This window comes from Euprymna scolopes, chromosome 3 (genome assembly GCF_053919585.1).
Source record: "Euprymna scolopes isolate OS-2025 chromosome 3, ASM5391958v1, whole genome shotgun sequence".
In the NCBI taxonomy this organism is placed as follows: Eukaryota; Metazoa; Mollusca; class Cephalopoda; order Sepiida; family Sepiolidae; genus Euprymna; species Euprymna scolopes.
Window position 1 is genome coordinate 52,728,878 of NC_136484.1, and position 20,911 is coordinate 52,749,788.

The window sequence follows — 20,911 nt, forward strand, 5'->3', positions numbered from 1 at the left end:
CCAATTTCTGTTGAACAAAAAAACCTATGCTCATTTTGACTTGACATTGATCGATTTTCAATCTAAATACGGGACTCTGAATTTAGAAATATTTATTGCAGTTATATTATTTTTGTTAAAAATATTTAATAAACAATGCTTAATTCAATGATAATATCGTTAATTCGATAAATGATTTTTTTTTTTTAGTTATATTGATTTCATTAACATTAACTTTAGGGGCTTTTTTCATAATGTTCTTGAAATATTTTTTTTGTTCTACGTTGCTTTATTTAAAAAATAAAATACAAAAACAAATTCATTGGGTTTTTTTTAGTACTTAAAACTATAACTTTAGTAAAAGGTATTTTTTCGTTTACATCAAATAACACATTTGCATTAAAATTTAAAAAAAAATAATGTATTCATTATATTCTGTGATCGTTAATTAATAAATACTGAAATTTTCGTTAAAATTGGTTAATTTCCTTAATTTTAGTTAATTTGCTAGTGAAAGGGAGGGGGTCAAAATATTTATACATTGTGTGGATCGGCCATTCATTTTGCATGTACCCATTTTATTTAATTGTATACATAAATTATAAATTTAAAGTTTTTGTTAAAAAAATTAAAGTTTTGTATTCTTCTCGAAGAATAAATTTGTCATTAGCAACATTTAAAAGACATTATTTTTTATGAATAAAGATTGTTTGAATTTTGCATTTTTTAAAAGAATTTTCCAATGTCTTAAGTCAGATTGTGTTAAAATTATCCTCATAAATAAATAATTCAAAATCCTTCAGGGACTTTTTGGACACCATGTATCTCTCTCTCTCTCTCTCTCTCTCTCTCTCTCTCTATATATATATATATATATATATATATATATATATATATATATATATATATATATAATTATAAAACTCAAATGATCTTGTAATGGGTGTTGTAACCTAACATCTGGTTTAGGACTTCCGGTTGCGCATGCATACATAAACAAATAATCAACGCGACAATAAAATGTATTGTTTTACTGTGTATGTTTTCAGCGTCCCAATTGATTTGTTTTCGCGTTTAAATTATCCAAATAAAAAATTTTAATACTTTCTGCATTTTTTTTTACATAGTTCATTTCCGTATTACATTTAAGTTATTTTAACGCAATTTTCTTACAAATAAATCTACTTAAACCTGTTTTCTTTTTTGGTGCAGATCATCTACAATTTGGCCAGTTATGTACAAATCCCAAGAGTGATAGGAGCCTTCTGTCATGTATGAAAGTGACACAATGTTCAACGAACGAGATTGGAGATGCGCCTCTGTACAACTCATGCTCTCTACCGATACAAATTATGGCAACAGGGCCATTGCCAGACCTTTAAAATGCAACGGTTCAACGCTTGAGGGCACAGCTCAACAAAGTTTCCGGCCATGGTTATGGTCTTTGGTGTGGTTTCAAGTGAGTGCCACATATTGCCCCCTCACATCATCAAAGTTGGCTTGAAAGTCAACACCAAAATACTTGGATGTGCTGAAGAGTGTGGTGATTCCCTGGTGCAATCAGGTAGCCGCTGAAAGACCTTGGGATTCGGCACCAGCCCACAAGTCCAAACAGATCCAGGCTTGGCTTCAGAAGGATTGCTATGACTTTATACCCTTCTCTCTCTGGCCCCCTCTTCCTCCGAGCTGAACACGCTGGACTACTTCGTTTGGTAATATATAGAACACATCACCAACATGACCTCCCACAACACCAAAACCAGCCTGATTGCCACCACCCGCCGAGTATTCTCCAAGCTCCCACCAAGCTCCCACCGGCGCCTGTGGAAAAGGCATGCTCTCCATTTCGGACCCATATTGAGGCTGAAGGCAGCTACATTGAATATATGTCAGCTTTACTACATAGCTAAGTTACCTGAATTAATTTTTTACAAAAAAGTTTTAAAATAAGGCTATAGTGTTCTTTTCTTTAGGGCGACAACTTTATCGTCCCACCCTGTATGTGGGTGTATATAAATATATATATATATATATATATATATATATATATATATATATATATATATATATATACTTATTTTCCACAGCCGAACCAACGTCGCAGCTCACAAGAGCCAAGAAAGCCAACAAACCGGAAGTCCAAGACTCGAGTTTCGCCCTCATTTGGGCTCATCAGTTAGACATATCCGCGCTCAGGATTTGAAACCCAAAACTCTTGCTAGACGAGCACTCTACCAACTGAGCAAACACGCCACACACACAAGAAAGTCTATTAACTTACACAGATCAAGCAACCCGCGGCACAGATCTGACAGTGGAAAGAACCTACTTCATATCGAACAAGGGACGAGGTATCAAACCAGCTTTAACCCAAGCCGACGTCTCACCAGTAGGAATTTTATATACTCGAAAGTATATATATATATATATATATATAAGAACAATGTGTAAATGCATTCATCATAGTTACTTGCTCTCTCATACATTTACTTAGTGTATTTTTTATTACGAAATTTCACAAATATAGTTCTTTGTAAAATGCTAAAAAGCAGTAGAATCTAGATAAAGATGAAAATTGACATACCCAGATACTGTACTAAAAATTGGAGCAGATATAAACTTGTGAACAGTAAAAACAAAAAACATATATATATATATATATATATATATATATATATATATATATATATATATATATATATATATATATATAAAACTTACTGGCCAGCTTTTGAATTTAAAATGCAAAGGATTCTTCATGCCGTCACCCAATGAATCATTGAAGGTTATCACATTGGATTTGATTCTTCCACTTTCGAGACGACCGATTCCACACGATCTGAAACTGCTTGATCTAAAAAGACAATCAAAACATTTAGTAGTATTGGTTGTGTTTGGCGATATATCCACTCCTTTTGCGTTATTTTATTCCAGATCCAGTCCTTTTAGTAAAAGTGTTATGTTTCAGGTTCTTGAGACGTAAATGTGGAAGAACAATGGGAGAATGTCGAAGGATACACTGTTAGGGCTAATAGGTTTAACATCTTAAGAATATCCATTCTTGTCTTGTATTATTCACACGAGTTTAAGTTTATGTTGTCAAAAACCGAACCATTTATATAATAATACATTTGCTTTAACTTTTTAATGCAAGTTACATGATTAAATCTGTTTCGGTATAAACATATGGTTTTCATGGGTATGTTCTTAAATTTCTTTTCATTTACAATCGATTTCATTTTATCTGATTAACGATTTACGTTGCGATTGATAATATTATAGAGGGAGTGGGAAGATCTAACCTTCTCACAGTGTAAGTTCTCTTTCTGCCACTCATTAAAATAGAATACAATTTAGAATATAAAATCTAGTAAGACACATATTTGTGAAACATTATTATTTCATATTCTAATCTTGCAATTGTAAATTAAATGTTCTATATTTCTAATCTGACTGCCTTCACATCCAACGTGAACAAGTTCTTATTGAACCGCCCCCCCTTAGTAATCCAAGTTACAAAATTCTCACTAATGTTTACTACGCTAAAATCACAATGACTAATGTAGACCTATTAACCCTTATCCTCGAGTGGCCTTTGGGCTTTGATAAGTGGTGACTCCCATGTAAAAAAAAAGGAAACATAGTAATCCCTAATCTCTTTTGTGCAAGATGTGCACTTGATGTGTTCAATAATCTTGATTACCAGATTATAGGATTTACAGAATCATAATTAATGAACACAATTTGTAGTTTATTCATGCAAACGTGAGTAAACAAACTTTGACGTCTTCTAAGTGGACTGAAAGAATGTAGAGCGTCATCGTTTTTAATTAAGCTACAATTAAATAAATTAAATAACTATAAAAATTGTTTTTTTGTTTTTTAATTCATAGAATCAGTAACAGAATAGAAGGCTTTGAAGATTTAAACCTAAATAATAATAATAAAAAAATTAAACAGTTCCGGGAACAGGCAGTTAAGAACAGCTAGTTATACTACAATACTACTACTACTAATCATAATAATAAAAGAAGAAGATGGACAAATTAAAACCTTTCCCAAACATTTTAAAAACTAATAAAACAGAAAGGACCTCCAAGACACAATGCGATATGATGATGGAATGAGAAAGTCGAGAGGTGTATCAAAGAAAGGCAGAAACAATAGCGGGAGAGAAGAAAACGTTTAGTAAATAAGGATATGTATCTGCTAGCAAAGAGGAAAAAACAAAAAAAAAGAAGCAATATACAAAGTCAAGAAGTAAGCTATATAAATATATATGTTGTTTTTTTTTCCAAGTTAAAAATGGCGTAATGTAAGCAAACAATAAGGTAATTACAGCTTCTCTCCAAATTTTCGGATTTTTTAATCATGCTCAAACGCATTTTATTTCCTTTTGGTGGATTGATAGTTGCTATTTCTTCTGATGAGTTAAGGGCAAAACAGATTCATTGATTGCTATAATAATTAAGTGAATGATTTTTTTTTTTTTTTTACACAGTGATCACCACTTACCAAGGCCCGGAAGCCACTCAGGGATAAGGGTTATTGCAAGTACATTACGTTAGTGAGGAGATTTGCTGAAATGTTTACTTGCTACGAAACAGATACTGTCAAGAATTTTAAATGTCAACTGAATTAAAGGAATAAATTGTAAGATGACCAACATCATGAAATTTGGAATTTAGACATTTATCATATATATATATATATATATATATATATATATATATATATATATATATATATATATATATATATATGAAACAATAAGAGTGGAAAATGAAGTCACAAAAACTCTATCCCCCAACTAAATATTTGTATACCTTTATTAAATAAATGGACCGTTCTATATTCACCAATATATAGTTTTTGTGACTTCATTTTCCACTCTTATAAGGTCATATATAAGGTTTCATATATAAGGTCCAGTTTCCGCACCACATCGGGTGTCGGTATCTCAAACCGGTCGTCTGGGATCTCGTTACACTCAATCAAGGTTGGCAGAGCGTATGTGGTTTTCCCGTCGAGCGACCCCACCCTGTATCCTAGCGCTCTTCTTCCTTCATGGGCAACGTTGATACCCCCCACAACAATTTAAAAGTATATATATAAAAACATAAAAATGTAATCGCTCCAGAAAAGAAGAAGTGCGTCACAACCTCCCCACCAGATATTTCGGCAGATGAGTCGCAGTGTCCAGGCTTGAACGTGAAATGTGAAAGAGGGGAAAAGGCAAAAACTTACAGACAAACTATTTTGCCCACATGGCCACGAGTGCTTATGACGTCATGATGTTGCAAAATAAGCTTTTTAAACATAGTTTTAGTTTTATATGCATGTGTGACTTGCGAAAAGAGCAATACATAAAAAGAACCCCCTTTTCCAAAACTGGTCCAATTGACCACCACAGAATTAATCGTTTTCTAATTTTCACATATATCTGCATCCAGGCTATTGCTCTTTCAGATGGTACTGGTTTTGAACCCGGTCGTATGCGGATGACAAAAGCTTTTTTTAGCAGACATACGAACATACAAACATACAAACACACAGAAAACTTTCCTTTATATAATAGACTAGCAGGGCTACCCGGCGTTGCTCGGGACCGTATAAACAATGAAAAAACAAAAGCAGATATTGAATATATGTTTTATTCTTAGGGGAGAGGAATCTTTCATCTCTATGTATTATTTGTTTTATCTACCCTAGGACTGGTATTGTTCATGTTTTATCCCTAGTGTAGGTAATTTACAGCATGTATATGAAATTGTTTTACCTTAGGGAGAAGAGAACAGGTAATATACAACATAATGTGTCTATATTACATCCCTGGCAACGCCTAGAAACCAGCTAGAACATGTATTTCAGTCAATCTTTATTACATCTTGGGCTATGCCGGGAAACCAGCTAATCTCTATTTAGTGACTTGACCACCAAAATACCTCCCTAAGTGTGTCCTTTCTTTTGAACTTATTAGATATAGGTATCTAGAAATGTGTGTGAAATTTTGTTGAATGCATTGTTCACTATGATTTTCTTATTGTTCTACACAATATCAACTGTAGCGAAATAAAACAGTAAACTTAGTGTAGTGTTAGAATAAAGAGCAAAGGAAAAAATTAGAATCATATTCTGTAATTACAAATCTAAATTTGCTAGCGTGTACCAGTATTTGCCAGGTTGTGGAAATTTGGAATTTATAACATATGTAGTGGCCTTTTCCTAGATACCTATTTTTTTAATTGTTTCAGTACATTGCTACAAAATGTGACATTTGTTGGCGTTTGTAAAAAAAATCATGAATGTGCTTATATTCCAAAAAAGAAAATATCAGTGCACAGTATTGAAAGTGTTTGAGATTCAAAAGTCTGTAACATTTCTACTAACTTCATAAGATGTCATGTGAGAAACTTAATTGAATATCAAGACATTATCTGAAGCGTTTTTATTTTGGTGTAACGTATGTGTTTACAGTGAACCTTAACTTTTAATAAACAGATTGGTATGCAATGACATAGGCTAGGAATCTTAGACAAAATATATATAAATTGGAAAAATGTGTGAACAAATGAAAAAAAAATGATCCGCTCTACTTGATGACATCAAGCACAGTAATATTTTAGTGAAGAAAATATGAAATTGATGTTCAGTGATTAGTTTGGATGAATGAGAAAATGTAATTGTTTGATGCATAAAAAATAACTCATTTGCTGTATTTGATATTAAGCAGCAAAAAAATAGTGATTTGAATATTTAGGAAAACATCAAATCAGATTATGTAAAAAAAAAAGATGAAATTAGAAAATATATATTTTCTGTTTATGAGTTTTGCCAATTAAAATTTTGTGGCAGAAATTGGGTGATTACCATGCAATTTTATTTTGGTAAAATTCTTAAATTATTTCAATGTTTATTATAATTTCTTATTAGTGACTTGTTATCATCAAAATCCGCCCCAAAGAGTGTCCTTTCTTTTATTAGGTATCAGAATAGGTATCCAGATTTCTACTTCTATACAAATGTGATATTGTAGTACAGTAAATGTCAAATTGTTTTTCAAGTATTAGTTTGTAACGTTTGTACTGACTTCATCAGATGTCATGTAAGAAACTGAATTCTATGTAAGAAGACTTTATCTGAAGTGTTTTTATTTTGGTATATCATGTGTGATTACACTGTAGTAATTGCGCTGAAAGCATGTTAATTACAAATGACAAAAGTTAAATCAATTTCTGATTCAGCTACACAATATAAACTAAAGGAAATCAAATTTGCAAAATAAAAGCAATATGTAGTTATGGGTTAGTTTGGAGTTAGAATAAAAAGCCAACAAAACAGTTAGTTTGTATTGTGTAGATTGGTCATTTCTGATAGTATTGAGAGTCGTCAATGAAAATCTTAATTTCTGACAAAATACTGAATGTTTCTTGGATACCCATTCGTAAAAAGTACCTTTTTTGGAAAAAAAAAAAAAAAAAAACACTCCCCGGATCACCTTCACCACCTTAAAAAAAAACAACTTTATTCTTCAAAAAATGTGCACATTGTTAGTGTAAAAAACAGATTCGCACCACTTGATGAAATCAAGCATAGTAATATTTTAGTAAATAAAATATGAAATTGATTTTCAATAATTAGTTTGAATGAATATCAGAAAATGTAATTGTTTGATGCATAAGAAAGAACTCATCTGCTGAATTTGATATTAAGCAGCAAAATATTTCAAAACATAAAAGTGTGAAACATAACATGAATACTCTCCATTGTCACTTGAAAACATTGGTCTTGGTAGGCAGTTTATTAGATGGTGAAATAGTGGTCTTGGTATGGTGTGCTTAATATTATTGTATGCAAAATGTAAAAACACAAAAGAGGGTACAATCAATATTGAAAAAGTAACATCTGTCACAGAAAATAGTAATTTATAAATATCAAAAGAAATATTATTCTGTACTTAAAATGTTAAACTTACTGTTAACAATAATTTAAAATGGTGATCAGGATGAGTCCAACAACTTAGTCCTTGAGCTTTCTTATTGGTCATAGTAAAAAGAAATTGTAGTCTTTCAAGTTTGTTGGTCGCATTGGGATTCTTGGAATGTATCAACAGATTCCTGCATATGAATCTTTGTTAATTCCACACAATACAAAATATATATACAAAACAAAGTAAAGCAAAGTATAGGGTTAGTTGTGTCCTCTAATTATCAACCAAGTATATGTATTGATAAAAAGATAAAAGCAATTGAAATGTTTATTACAATGTATCAATATTAAATTTTTATCATGAACAACAAATCGAAATAATGATAGATATTTTGTGCTTATACGAAACTGGAATCAAGGATTGTCACCTGTGATTTTATATATGTCAATAGTGCATGCCACTACAAATGATATTAGCCAAATTAAGTTTTGTTTATTTCACCCATTATAAAATATATACACAAAATGCAGTAAACAAAGTTTAGGTTTAGTTAATGATAAGTTTAGGTTCGAGAAATAAGCAAAGAAAAGAAAAAAAGATACATTTGTTTATAGTGTGTAAATTGTAAGTTTGTAAATATTTAAAACTATCCACACTGGTATGTGGAAATTCTAGATACCTATTGTTATAAAGTTCCAATTCATGTTTGATATATCACTCTACATGTTCCCTGTTGCACCCCAAAGATGTAAATGATTATCGAGAAAGTGAAATGAAACAGTATTTGAAATAAAATAGAAACAAATGCTGATGTTTACTATATAAAACACTGTGTTCAATGGAATTGAGCCTTATACAATATTGGTGGAATAAAAAAATCCATTTTTTTAATTCAATTTAAGAAATGAGCAAAAATTTGATATTTAAAATATTTGGCATGAAGAAAAAGAAATATAAGATAAAAGGTGATAAAGCAGTAAGAATCATATGCTGAATTCAATTAAAAACAAATATGATTGTCAAAGAAATATCATGAAAATTTTGTAAGTGAAAAAAATTATTTTTTGATATATTTGGTTTCGAAGTATTAAGAAACATGTACAACTTCATATTAAAGACAAAACGAAAACTGTACTAATGATAATGACAATGGTGAAAGGAAATTGGAAAAAAATGTATCAGAGGTAAAATGTTGGTCACATATACGTTTGTGTGGTATGCATGAAACACGTGTAGAAAATTATATTTTCTGATGCTGAAAGTAAGAAGAGAAACATTGTTAAAAAATGATCTAAAAGGCAATAGTAAAATCCTCATTTTTAGTGTGGGATATGTTGTTTGTTTCAATTGAGAAAGGAAACTTTAATTTATACAATTTGATGTTATAGATCACAAGTTTTATTACAATAAACATTGTGTTCTTTAATTATCAACCAAGTATATTTATTGATAAAAAGAGAATGTAATGGACATGTTTATTATAATTTATCAATATTAAATTGTTATCATGAAAAACCAATGGAAAGCGTGAATGTTATTTGGTGTTTTTAAAAAACAGCTACCAATGATTGTAACCAGTGATATTTGTGTATGCTAACAGTGCAAATGTGGTGGTGAAATGAATTTTTGTTTATTCTTCACAATATAAAATATATACACAAAACTAAAACATAATTTACGGTTAGTTAATGATAAGTTTAGGTTAGAGAATTAAGCAAAATTATAGATACCTATTGTTATAAAGCACCAATTCATGTTTGGTATATCAATCTACATGTTCCTTGTAGCACCCCAGAGGGGTAAATGAGTGTCAACAAAATGAAATAAAACATAGTATTTGAAATAAAATGAAAAAGTGCTTGAAAAGTGAAATATGCTGATGTTTACTATCTAAAACATTGCGTTCAATGCAATTGAAACTTATACTATATTGGTGGACTAAGAATTAAAGAAATAAAATTTAAGAAATTAGCAAAAAATTGATATATAAAATATTTGACATGAAGAAAAACAAATATAAGACAAAAGGGGAAAAAGCAGTAACAATCATGTGCTGAAGTTCATTGAAAATAAATCGTTTGTCAAAGAAATATAATGAAAATTCTCAGAGTGAAAAAAAAATGGGATTTTTACAAATCTGGTTTCCAAGTAATAGGAAACATGTACAGCTTCATTTTAACGACAAAATGTAAACTGTAGTAATGGTAATGAGAATGTTGAAGGAAATTGGCAAAAAATTGTTAGTCAAATGTTGATCAAATATTATAAGTTTGTGTGATATGCATGAAACGTTTAGAATATGATCTGCTCTCATGCTGAAAGCAAGTAGAGAAACATTGTGAAAAAATGATGTAAAGCTAAGCTAAGCAAACGACCAGTGAATGGAAATGTTTATTATAATGTATCAAGATGAACATATTATCATGAAAAAGCAAATCGAAATAGTGATAGTTATTTGGTGCTTATACGAAACAGGTATCAAGTATTGTCACCAGTGATTTTATTGATGTTAACAGTGCATGTCACTAAAAATAATGATGGTAGCGAAATTAAGTTTTGTTAATTCTACCCAATATAAAATATATACGCAAAACAAAGTAAACAAAGTTACGGGTTAGTTAATGATAAGTTTAGGTTCGAGAAATAAGCAAAGGAAAAGAAAAAAAAGGTACATGTGTTTATATTGTGTAAAATGTTAGTCTGTAAATATTTCAAACTATCAACACTGGTATGTGTAAATCCTAGATACCTATTGTCATAAAGTACCACTTCTTGTTTGATATATCACTCTACATGTTCCCTGCAGCATCCCAGAGAGTTAAATGAGTGTCCACAAAATGAAATAAAACATAGTACTGGAAATAAAATAAAATAAGAATATGTCTGAAAAGAAATAAATGCTGTTTACTATATAAAAAGTTGTTTTCAAGTGTCAAATGGAATTGAATCTTATACAATGTTGGTGGATTATGAAATTGCATGAATGAAATAACATTGGAGAAATAAGAAAAAAGTTTATATATACAATATTTACAAATGTAAGATAAAAGGTGAAGAAGGGCCAAATCCGAGATCTATAAATCGTAAATTTTCAAAGTGAAAACAGATATTTTTTTTTTTTTTTTAGATCTGCTTTCCAAGTAATAGTAACCATGTACAGCTTCATTTTAAATGAAAACTGTACTAATGATAATGTTCATGGTGAAAGGAAATTGGAAAAAGATTAAAAATGTCAGAGGTAAAATGTTTGTGTGGTATGCATGAAACACGTGTAGAAAATGATCTCATGCTGAAAGTAAGAGAAACATAGCTAAAAAATTATGTAAACGCAATAGTAAAATCCTCATTTTTAGGAACATAGTGTGGGGTATGTTGTTTGTTTCAATTGAGAAAGGAAAGTTTAATTTTTAGAATTGGATGTTATAGATCACAAGTTTTATTACAATAAACATTGTGTTCTCTAATTATCAACCAAGTATATTTATTGATAAAAAAAGAAAAGTAATGGACATGTTTATTATAATTTATCAATATTAAATTGTTATCATGAAAAACCAATGGAAAGCGTGTTGGTTATTTCGTGTTCATAAGAAAAAACATCATGGGTTGTCACCAGTGATTTTATGTATGCTAACATTTCGCTGCAAATGTGGTAGCTAAATGTCTTTTTGGTTATTCTACACAAAATAAAATATATACACAAAACAAAGTAAAAGAAATGTCAGGGTTAGTTAATGATAAGCTTAGTACCAAGAAATAAGCACAGAATAAGGAAAAGAAAGATACATTTGTTGATATTGTGTCGATTGGTGAATTTGTTGGTTCATTTTGTTTTATGACATATCAACACTATATCTGGTTATTTCATGCCCAATCTAGTGACATTTTTTTTTCCTAGAATATATTTGTTTATTTAATGTTGGTTTCTATTTAACTCATAATTGGGACCCTAACAGGTACTACTACTCCAGATCAGAGTGGACCTGGTAGCAATAGCAATTAAATGGTGGCTTCACACTTCACAAAGCCCCATGTTTGGATACAGTTTATGGTCATATCCAGGACCTGGTGAATTTGTAAATAATTGAAACGATCAACACTGGCGAGTTAGAATTCTACATACCTATTGTTATAAAGTACCAATTTATGTTTTACATATCACTCCACAACGTTGCTGCAGAATCCAGACAGTTGAAAGAGTCTCAAGAAACTGAAAAGCTATTTAGTACTCTTAAATAAAATAACATGCATAAAGAAATCCTAATATAAGACAATAGATGAAAAAGCAATAAAAATTTTGTGTGGAATCAAGTGAAAACAGTTTCTTTGTCAAAGAAATTGCATGAAGATTCTCAGAGACTTTTCCTTCCTCGTTCCCTTCCCTTTTGGTGGACGGAAACTTTCACAGTGGCTCAGAAGGTGGGCTGAGCACACTTCCTACAAAGGTGGGATGGGTAAATTTCTTTTTCATTTGGTTGCCTGGAGGACAGGCTTAGGCGCCCCCCCCCCAAAAAAAAGGGTTGGAGCCAGGGAACTTCTCCTCCCAGAAGGGGGAGGGGGGCCCGGGAAGGCTTCTCTTCCCATATTTTTTGTTTTGTGTAAGGTTGATCTCTTTCCAAAGGGAGTAAGAGGATATCCCTCTCTTAGGAGGAGACCGAAGGCTCCCTGGGCCTCCCATCCTCCTTCTGAGAGAAGTTCCCCGGCTTCCACATTCATTGCTCAGCCCGCCGTCCAGGCAATCAGAGCCTGATTGTCTGCCGTATATAAAAAGGCGATTTTAGCTTGTCAGGCGGTATGCTCTGCGTAGACCATTTTTCTTCCACCTGTTGACCTTCCCTCCCTGTCATACAATACGCTTAAACAGGATATTTTAATTTATGCAGATTCCATATAGACTTTTAGTTTCCCAGGGTGTATACCCTCCGTTGACCATTTATGTTTAAGAGTTTTCCTTGCCCCTTCTCTGCCCCAGAATGGGAAGGGAGCTCTTTCCCACTGTATGGGGGGGGGGCGGCTTTCTTTTATGGTTATGTGGGGAGCCTTACCTTTACCCCCCTTAAGGTGGTAGGTCTTTTTTGTAAAAAGCAAGTAGAGAAACATTGTGAAAAAATGATGTAAACCTAAGCTAAGCAAACGACCAGTCAATGGAAATGTTTATTATAATGTATCAACAATAACACATTATCATAGTTATTTGGTGCTTATACGAAACAGGTATCAGGGATTGTCACCAGTGATTTTATTTATGTTAACAGTGCATGTCACTACAAATAATGATGGTAGCGAAATTAAGTTTTGTTTATTCTACCTAATATAAAGTATATACACAAAACAAAGTAAACATCTGCTGAATTTGATATTAAGCAGCAAAATATTTCAAAACATAAAAATGTGAAACATAACATGAATACTCTCCATTGTCACTTGAAAACATTGGTCTTGGTAGGCAGTTTATTAGATGCTCAAATAGTGGTCTTGGTATGGTGTGCTTAATATTATTGTATGCAAAATGTAAAAACACAAAAGAGGGTACAATCAATATTGAAAAAGTAACATCTGTCACAGAAAATAGTAATTTATAAATATCAAAAGGAATATTATTCTGTACTTAAAATGTTAAACTTACTGTTAACAATAATTTAAAATGGTGATCAGGATGAGTCCAACAACTTAGTCCTTGAGCTTTCTTATTGGTCATAGTAAAAAGAAATTGTAGTCTTTCAAGTTTGTTGGTCGCATTGGGATTCTTGGAATGTATCAACAGATTCCTGCATATGAATCTTTGTTAATTTCACACAATACAAAATATATATACAAAACAAAGTAAAGCATAGTATAGGGTTAGTTGTGTCCTCTAATTATCAACCAACTATTGCTAAAAAGAGAAAAGCACTGGAAATGTTTCTTATAATGTATCAATATTGAATTGTTCTCATGAAACACAAATCGAAATAGTGATAGTTATTTGGCGCTTATAAGAAACAGGTATCAGGGATTTTGGTGTATCAGATGTTTTTACAGTGAACTTAACTTTCAAGAAACAAATTGGTATGCAATGACATAGGCTAAGAATCTTAGACAAAATATATTCAAATGAAAAAAAATGTTGAACACTTATAACTTTGTATGGACTCTCAAAAACATTTGTAAAAAATGTGTAAACAAATGTAAAAAAAAATGATCCGCTCTACTTGATGACATCAAGCACAGTAATATTTTATTGAAGAAAATATGAAATTGATGTTCAGTGATTAGTTTGGATGAATGAGAAAATGTAATTGTTTGATGCATAAAAATAACTCATTTGCTGTATTTAATATTAAGCAGCAAAATATAGTGATTTGAATATTTAGGAAAACATCAAACCAGATTATGTAAAAAAAAAAAGATGAAATTAGAAAATATATATTTTATGCTTATGAGTTTTGCCAATTAAAATTTTGTGGCAGAAATTGGGTGATTACCAAGTAATTTTATTTTGGTAAAATTCTTAAATTATTTAAATGTTTATTATAATTTCTTATTAGTGACTTGTTATCATCAAAATCCGCCCCAAAGAGTGTCCTTTCTTTTATTAGGTATCAGAATAGGTATCCAGATTTCTACTTCTATACAAATGTGATATTGTAGTACAGTAAATGTCAACTTGTTTTTCAAGTATTAGTTTGTAACGTTTGTACTGACTTCATCAGATGTCATGTAAGGAACTGAATTCTATTTAAGACTTTATCTGAAGTGTTTTTATTTTGGTAGATCATGTGTGATTACACTGTAGTAATTGCGCTGATAGCATGTTAACTACAAATGACAAAAGATAAATCAATTTCTGATTCAGCTACACAATATAAACTAAAGGAAATCAAATTTGCAAAATAAAAGAAAAATGTAGTTATGGGTTAGTTTGGAGTTAGAATAAAAAGCCAACAAAACAGTTAGTTTATATTGTGTAGACTGTTTAATTAACTTTGTTCATTTCTGATAGTATTGAGAGTGGTCAATGAAAATCTTAATTTCTGACAAAATACTGTAATTTTCTTGGATACCCATTCGTAAAAAGTACCTTTTTTGTGAAAAAAAAAAACACTCCCCAGATCACCTTCACCACCTAAAACACAAAAACAAAAATATCTTTATTCTTCAAATATTGTGGTTGACTGGAGGACGGGCTGAGCACTCCCAAAAAGGTAGGAGCCGGGGAACTTCTCCTCCCAGAAAGGGGGCCCGGGAAGGCTTCCCTGTCCCCATATTTTTTTTTTTTTTGTGTAAGGTTGATCTCTTTCGGAATGGAGTAAGCAGAACCGACAGGGGGGGGGGTCAATCAACCATACAAAAGGATATCTATCTCTTAGTTGAAAGAGGGAAGGTCTCCCTGTCCTCCCATACCCCTTCTGAGAGAAGTTTCCCCAGCTCTCAGCTTTGGGGTGGGGGGGGGGGGTAGGAGGGCTTAGCCCGCCCTCCAGGCAAATAGTCTGACTGTCTGCCTTATATAAAAAGGCGATTTTAGCTGGTCAGGTGGTATGACCTGCATTGACTATTTTTCCTCCACCTGTTGACCTTCCTTAATATTTATTTTTAATAATAAACACATTTTATTTTAATATTAATATTTATTTGTAATAATAAACACATTATATTATTTTAAATATTAATATTTATTTTTAATAATAAACACATATTATTTTAAATATTAATATTTATTTATAATAATAAACACATTTTATTCTACTTTAAATATTAATATTTATTTTTAATAATAAAAACAATTTTATTTGAATATTAATATGTATTTTTAATAATAAACTCATTTTTATTTTAATAATTATTTTTAATACTAACTCATTTTATTATTGTAAATGTTAATATTTATTTTTAATAATTATTGTTATTTAATAATAATATCTTCTATTTTTTTACTGTTTATGTCTAACTTTTATCGACTTTTTCTTTTTTAATAGCATATTCTTTAAATGAATAGAAAAATATAGAAAAATAATTTCCCAAATTTTAGACCCCGGTTATTTGGCTGATAGTCGATAAAAATGATTAAAAGAGAGATTCATGAACATTAACGTTGTCATATAAAAAGAAAATGCTAATAAGAAGTGTTTTTAATCAATGTAACATATTTATTCAACTCTGTCATATTCATATATTTGTTTGATGACAACTTTTTCGAATCTGTGTACAGTAAAAACGATATACTTACATAGGATTTTGAAAGCATTTAAACTGTCGAAGAGTTTTATTATAAATAAAAGAGTTTAGTTTGTTGAACTTAATGGACTTTTTTGTTGTATCTATTAACTGTTTATTCTTTTTATCAAACAAAAAGAGAATTTTTATATTGACATGTGATGGACTGTTTTTCTAACATCGAAATTTTAAAATTAGTTTTATTTAAAAAAAAAAAAAACTCGCCATTAGTGGACGGTCAAAAGACAAATATATAACAAATAAATGTTAGGAAAGGCAAGATAAGTTACTTTTCTATCCAACTGGATATATTTTTTGTGTTTTTATTCAATGTAACATATTTATTCAGCTCGAAAAACATACAGTGTTTACCGATGTATTCGAAAAATGCCACCAGTTGTTTACATAGCCATTTGCCGGAAGTGACGGTTTTTTTTTATATAAGTTTTATTCAAACAGGCTTTAAGTTCAAATTAATGGACTTTTTTTTATACTTCCAAAATAAACTATTACAGTCGTTTAAAACATAATAGAAGTATTATTTTATATTTTTTAAAAACAATGTTTACAAAATGTCTATGCGCGTTTCTTCCGGCCGGCTGCGAATAGCATAAATAAATAACTGTTGCCAGAATTTATCGCATTTTTATTTTTTAATAGCATTTTCTTAAAACGAATAGAAAAATAATTTCCCATGAAAAAAAAAAAAAGAAAATGCTATTAAATATAATAAAAATTACTGAGATAAAAATATAAAAAAATACGTACGTAACAACAAAAACACACCGAAGAAAGTGTGTGTGTGTGTGTGTGAGAGAGAGAGAGAGAGAGAGAGAGAGGGAGGGAGGGAAGAGAAAGCGGTGTATGTTGAATTTTGTTCCTTTTCGAAGCAGCACAAAAAGTAAGTGTTTCCATAGTAACCAAACTGTGACGTCACGTCACGTGACATGACTAAGCGTTTTTAAACGAATAGAAGAATAGAAAGAGGGTGATAGAGAAAGTGAGAGAGAGAGAGAGTAAGTGTGAGAGAGAGAGACGGTGTTGGTTTTACTCCCCCCCCCTTCCAGCTTAAGAGGTATGAGGTCACGTGGTAATATACAAAATGGCTAATTATTTTACATTACATAAATATTACGATATTTTTATAATCGTCTAATATTTTGAAAGGTGAATTTTTTTATTCCCGTACATTTTTTCCTGGCATTTTTCGTTAAAACTCTTGTATAAATAATATTTTTAACCAGGTAATAACGATGGAAACATTGGCATAAAGTAAAAAAAAAGATATAACTGAGCCGAAGAGAAAAATGCAAAAGTATCGGAGAAAGATTTTTTTATTAACAATTGTTCGCCATTAGTGGACGTTGACGTCACGTCACGTGACATGACTAAGCTTTTTTTTTTTTACGTATTAATTACATTGGATCATTCAAGAATTACGTAATAAAAAGCATTACAATGACAGTTTTTTTTGGGACCCCCTTGGAGATAACTGATACGTTTACCCCTTTCTCCTCGTCCGTTTGACGTGAAATTTCGATATTTGTCATCCGGGACACGGGGCTTCGATATGATACCAAATTTATCAAGTCTGGTTGTGTCTTTCAAAAGTTTTAGCGTTACATACAAACATACAAACTCACAGACATTTGGGATTTATATATATACTAGCAGGGCTACCCGGCGTTGCTCGGGACCGTATAAACAATAAAAAAAACAAAAGCAGATATTGAACATATGTTTTATTCTTAGGGGAGAGGAATCTTTCATCTCTATGTATTATTTGTTTTATCTACCCCCGGACTGGTATTGTTCATGTTTTATCCCTAGCATAGGTAATTTACAGCATGTATATGAAATTGTTTTACCTTAGGGAGAAGAGAACAGGTAATATACAACATAATGTGTCTATATTACATCCCTGGCAACGCCTAGAAACCAGCTAGAACATGTATTTCAGTCAATGTTTATTACATCCTGGGCTATGCCGGGAAACCAGCTAATCTCTATTTAGTGACTTGACCACCAAAATACCTCCCTAAGTGTGTCCTTTCTTTTGAACTTATTAGATATAGGTATCTAGAAATGTGTGTGAAATTTTGTTGAATGCATTGTTCACTATGATTTTCTTATTGTTCTACACAATATCAACTGCAGCGAAATAAAACAGTAAACTTAGTGTAGTGTTAGAATAAAGAGCAAAGGAAAAAATTAGAATCATATTCTGTAATTGCAAATCTAAATTTGCTAGCGTGTACCAGTATTTGCCAGGTTGTGGAAATTTGGAATTTATAACGTATGTAGTGGCCTTTTCCTAGATACCTATTGCTAAAAATTATACTTTCATTTTGTTAGAAAAATCTCTCTTCGGATGCCCTGCATCATCCAAAATAAAAACAAATATTTTTATAATTGTTTCAGTACATTGCTACACATTGTGAAATTTGTTGACGTTTGTAAAAAAAAATCATGAATGTGCTTATATTCCAAAAAAGAAAATATCAGTGCACAGTATTGAAAGTGTTCGAGATTCAAAAGTCTGTAACATTTCTACTAACTTCATAAGATGTCATGTGAGAAACTGAATTGAATATCAAGACATTATCTGAAGCGTTTTTATTTTGGTATAACGTATGTGTTTACAGTGAACCGTAACTTTTAATAAACAGCTTGGTATGCAATGACATAGGCTAAGAATCTTAGACAAAATATATATAAATTGGAAAAATGTGTGAACAAATGAAAAAAAAAATGATCCGCTCCACTTGATGACATCAAGCACAGTAATATTTTAGTGAAGAAAATATGAAATTGATGTTCAGTGATTAGTTTGGATGAATGAGAAAATGTAATTGTTTGATGCATAAAAAATAACTCATTTGCTGTATTTGATATTAAGCAGCAAAATATAGTGATTTGAATATTAAGGAAAACATCAAATCAGATTATGTAAAAAAAAAAGATGAAATTAGAAAATATATATTTTCTGTTTATGAGTTTTGCCAATCAAAATTTTGTGGCAGAAATTGGGTGATTACCATGCAATTTTATTTTGATAAAATTCTTAAATTATTTCAATGTTTATTATAATTTCTTAGTAGTGACTTGTTATCATCAAAATCCGCCCCAAAGAGTGTCCTTTCTTTTATTAGGTATCAGAATAGGTATCCAGATTTCTACTTCTATACAAATGTGATATTTCGGATCTGTAGATAAACAATTTGTTGCATATATAAGCTGAGAATTGTTCTCTCTCATTCTCTCTCTCACACACCCACACATTCTCACTTTTATAGATATAATAGATAAATTATGCTAGATATATTTCCATATGTCTGAATAATCTATATACAAATTTTCAAATCTGTAGATAAAAAATTTGTTGAGTATATAGGTTGAGAATTGTTCTCTCTCTCTCTCTCCTCTCACACATGCTCACTTTTATAGATATAATAGATAGATTATGCTAGATATATTTCCATATGTCTGAATACACTATATAAAAATTTTCTAATCTGTAGATAAAAATTTGTTGAATATAAAGGGTGAGAATTGTTCTTACTCTCTCTCTCTCTCTCACACACAGACATATTCTCACTTTTATAGACATAATAGATAGATTATGCTAGATATATTTCCATATGTCTGAATACCTTATATACCAATTTTCAAATCTGTAGATAAAAAATTTGTTGAATATATAGGTTGAGAATTGTTCTCTCGCTCTGTCTCTCTCTCTCTTGCTACCTCACACACACACACACGCAAACATTCTCACTTTTATAGATATAATAGATAGATTATGCTAGATATATTTCCATATGTCTGAATACCCTATATACAAATTATCTAATCTGTAGATAAAAAATTTGTTGAGTATATAGGTTGAGAATTGCTCTCTCTCTCACAGACACACACATTTTCACTTTTGTAGATATAATAGATAGATTATGCTAGATATATTTCCATATGTATGAATACCCTTTATAACAAATTTAAAATCTGTAGATAAAAAATTTGTTGAATATATAGGTTAAGAATTGTTCTCTCTCTCTCTCTCTCTACCTCACACACACCCACACACACAAACATTCTGACTTTTATAGATATAATAGATAGATTATGCTAGATATATTCCATATGTCTGGATACCCTATATACAAATTTTCTAATCTGTAGATAAAAAATTTGTTGAATATTTTCAACCCTTATCCTCGAGTGGCGTCTGGGCCTTGATAAGTAGTAATGCGTATTTAGCAAAATATAAATATATATATATATAACAAATTTACTGAATTTCCATTACTAACGATTACTGTATTGTCCAATTGACTACTGCGCTTTTCAACCCTTATCCTCGAGTGGTCTCTGGGCCTTGAGAAGTAGTAATTACTAACGATTACTATATTGACCAACTGACTACTGCACTTTTTAACCCTTATCCTCGGGTGGCCTCTGGGCCTTATTGTCCAATTGACTACTGTGGACTTTTTAACTCTTATGCTCGAGTGGCCTCTGGGCCTTGATAAGTGGAAATGACTAAGTAACAAAAAATAGGTATATAACAAATTTACTGAATTTCCATTACTAACGATTACTATATTGTCCAATTGACTACTGTGCACTTTTCAATCCTTATCCTCGAGTGGCCTCTGGGCCTTGATAAATGGTAATGCGTATGTAACAAAATATACATATATATAACAAATTTACTGAATTTCCATTACTAACGATTACTATATTGTCCAATTGACTACTGCACTTTTAAACGCTTATCCTCGAGTGGCCTCTGGGCCTTGATAAGTGGTA

At 31.0% G+C, this 20,911-nt stretch overlaps 1 protein-coding gene across 3 annotated transcripts in view; it reads right to left on the minus strand.

The window, feature by feature from the left end:
- The window catches only part of LOC145255248 (uncharacterized), an 87,392-nt gene that overhangs the window by 38,203 nt on the left and 28,278 nt on the right, over positions 1–20,911 (minus strand). Inside the window, exons 1-2 of one of the 3 annotated variants that reach the window (XM_080113938.1) lie at positions 16,871–17,002; positions 2,701–2,833 (exon numbers count right to left, since the gene is read on the minus strand). In XM_080113938.1, the coding sequence (XP_079970064.1) occupies positions 2,701–2,739 (39 nt within the window). In that variant the 5' untranslated portion in view covers positions 2,740–2,833; positions 16,871–17,002. Of the gene's footprint in view, positions 1–2,700; positions 2,834–16,870; positions 17,003–20,911 lie in introns of those variants that run through there. The other 2 variants (XM_080113940.1, XM_080113937.1) reach the window with 2 other exon arrangements.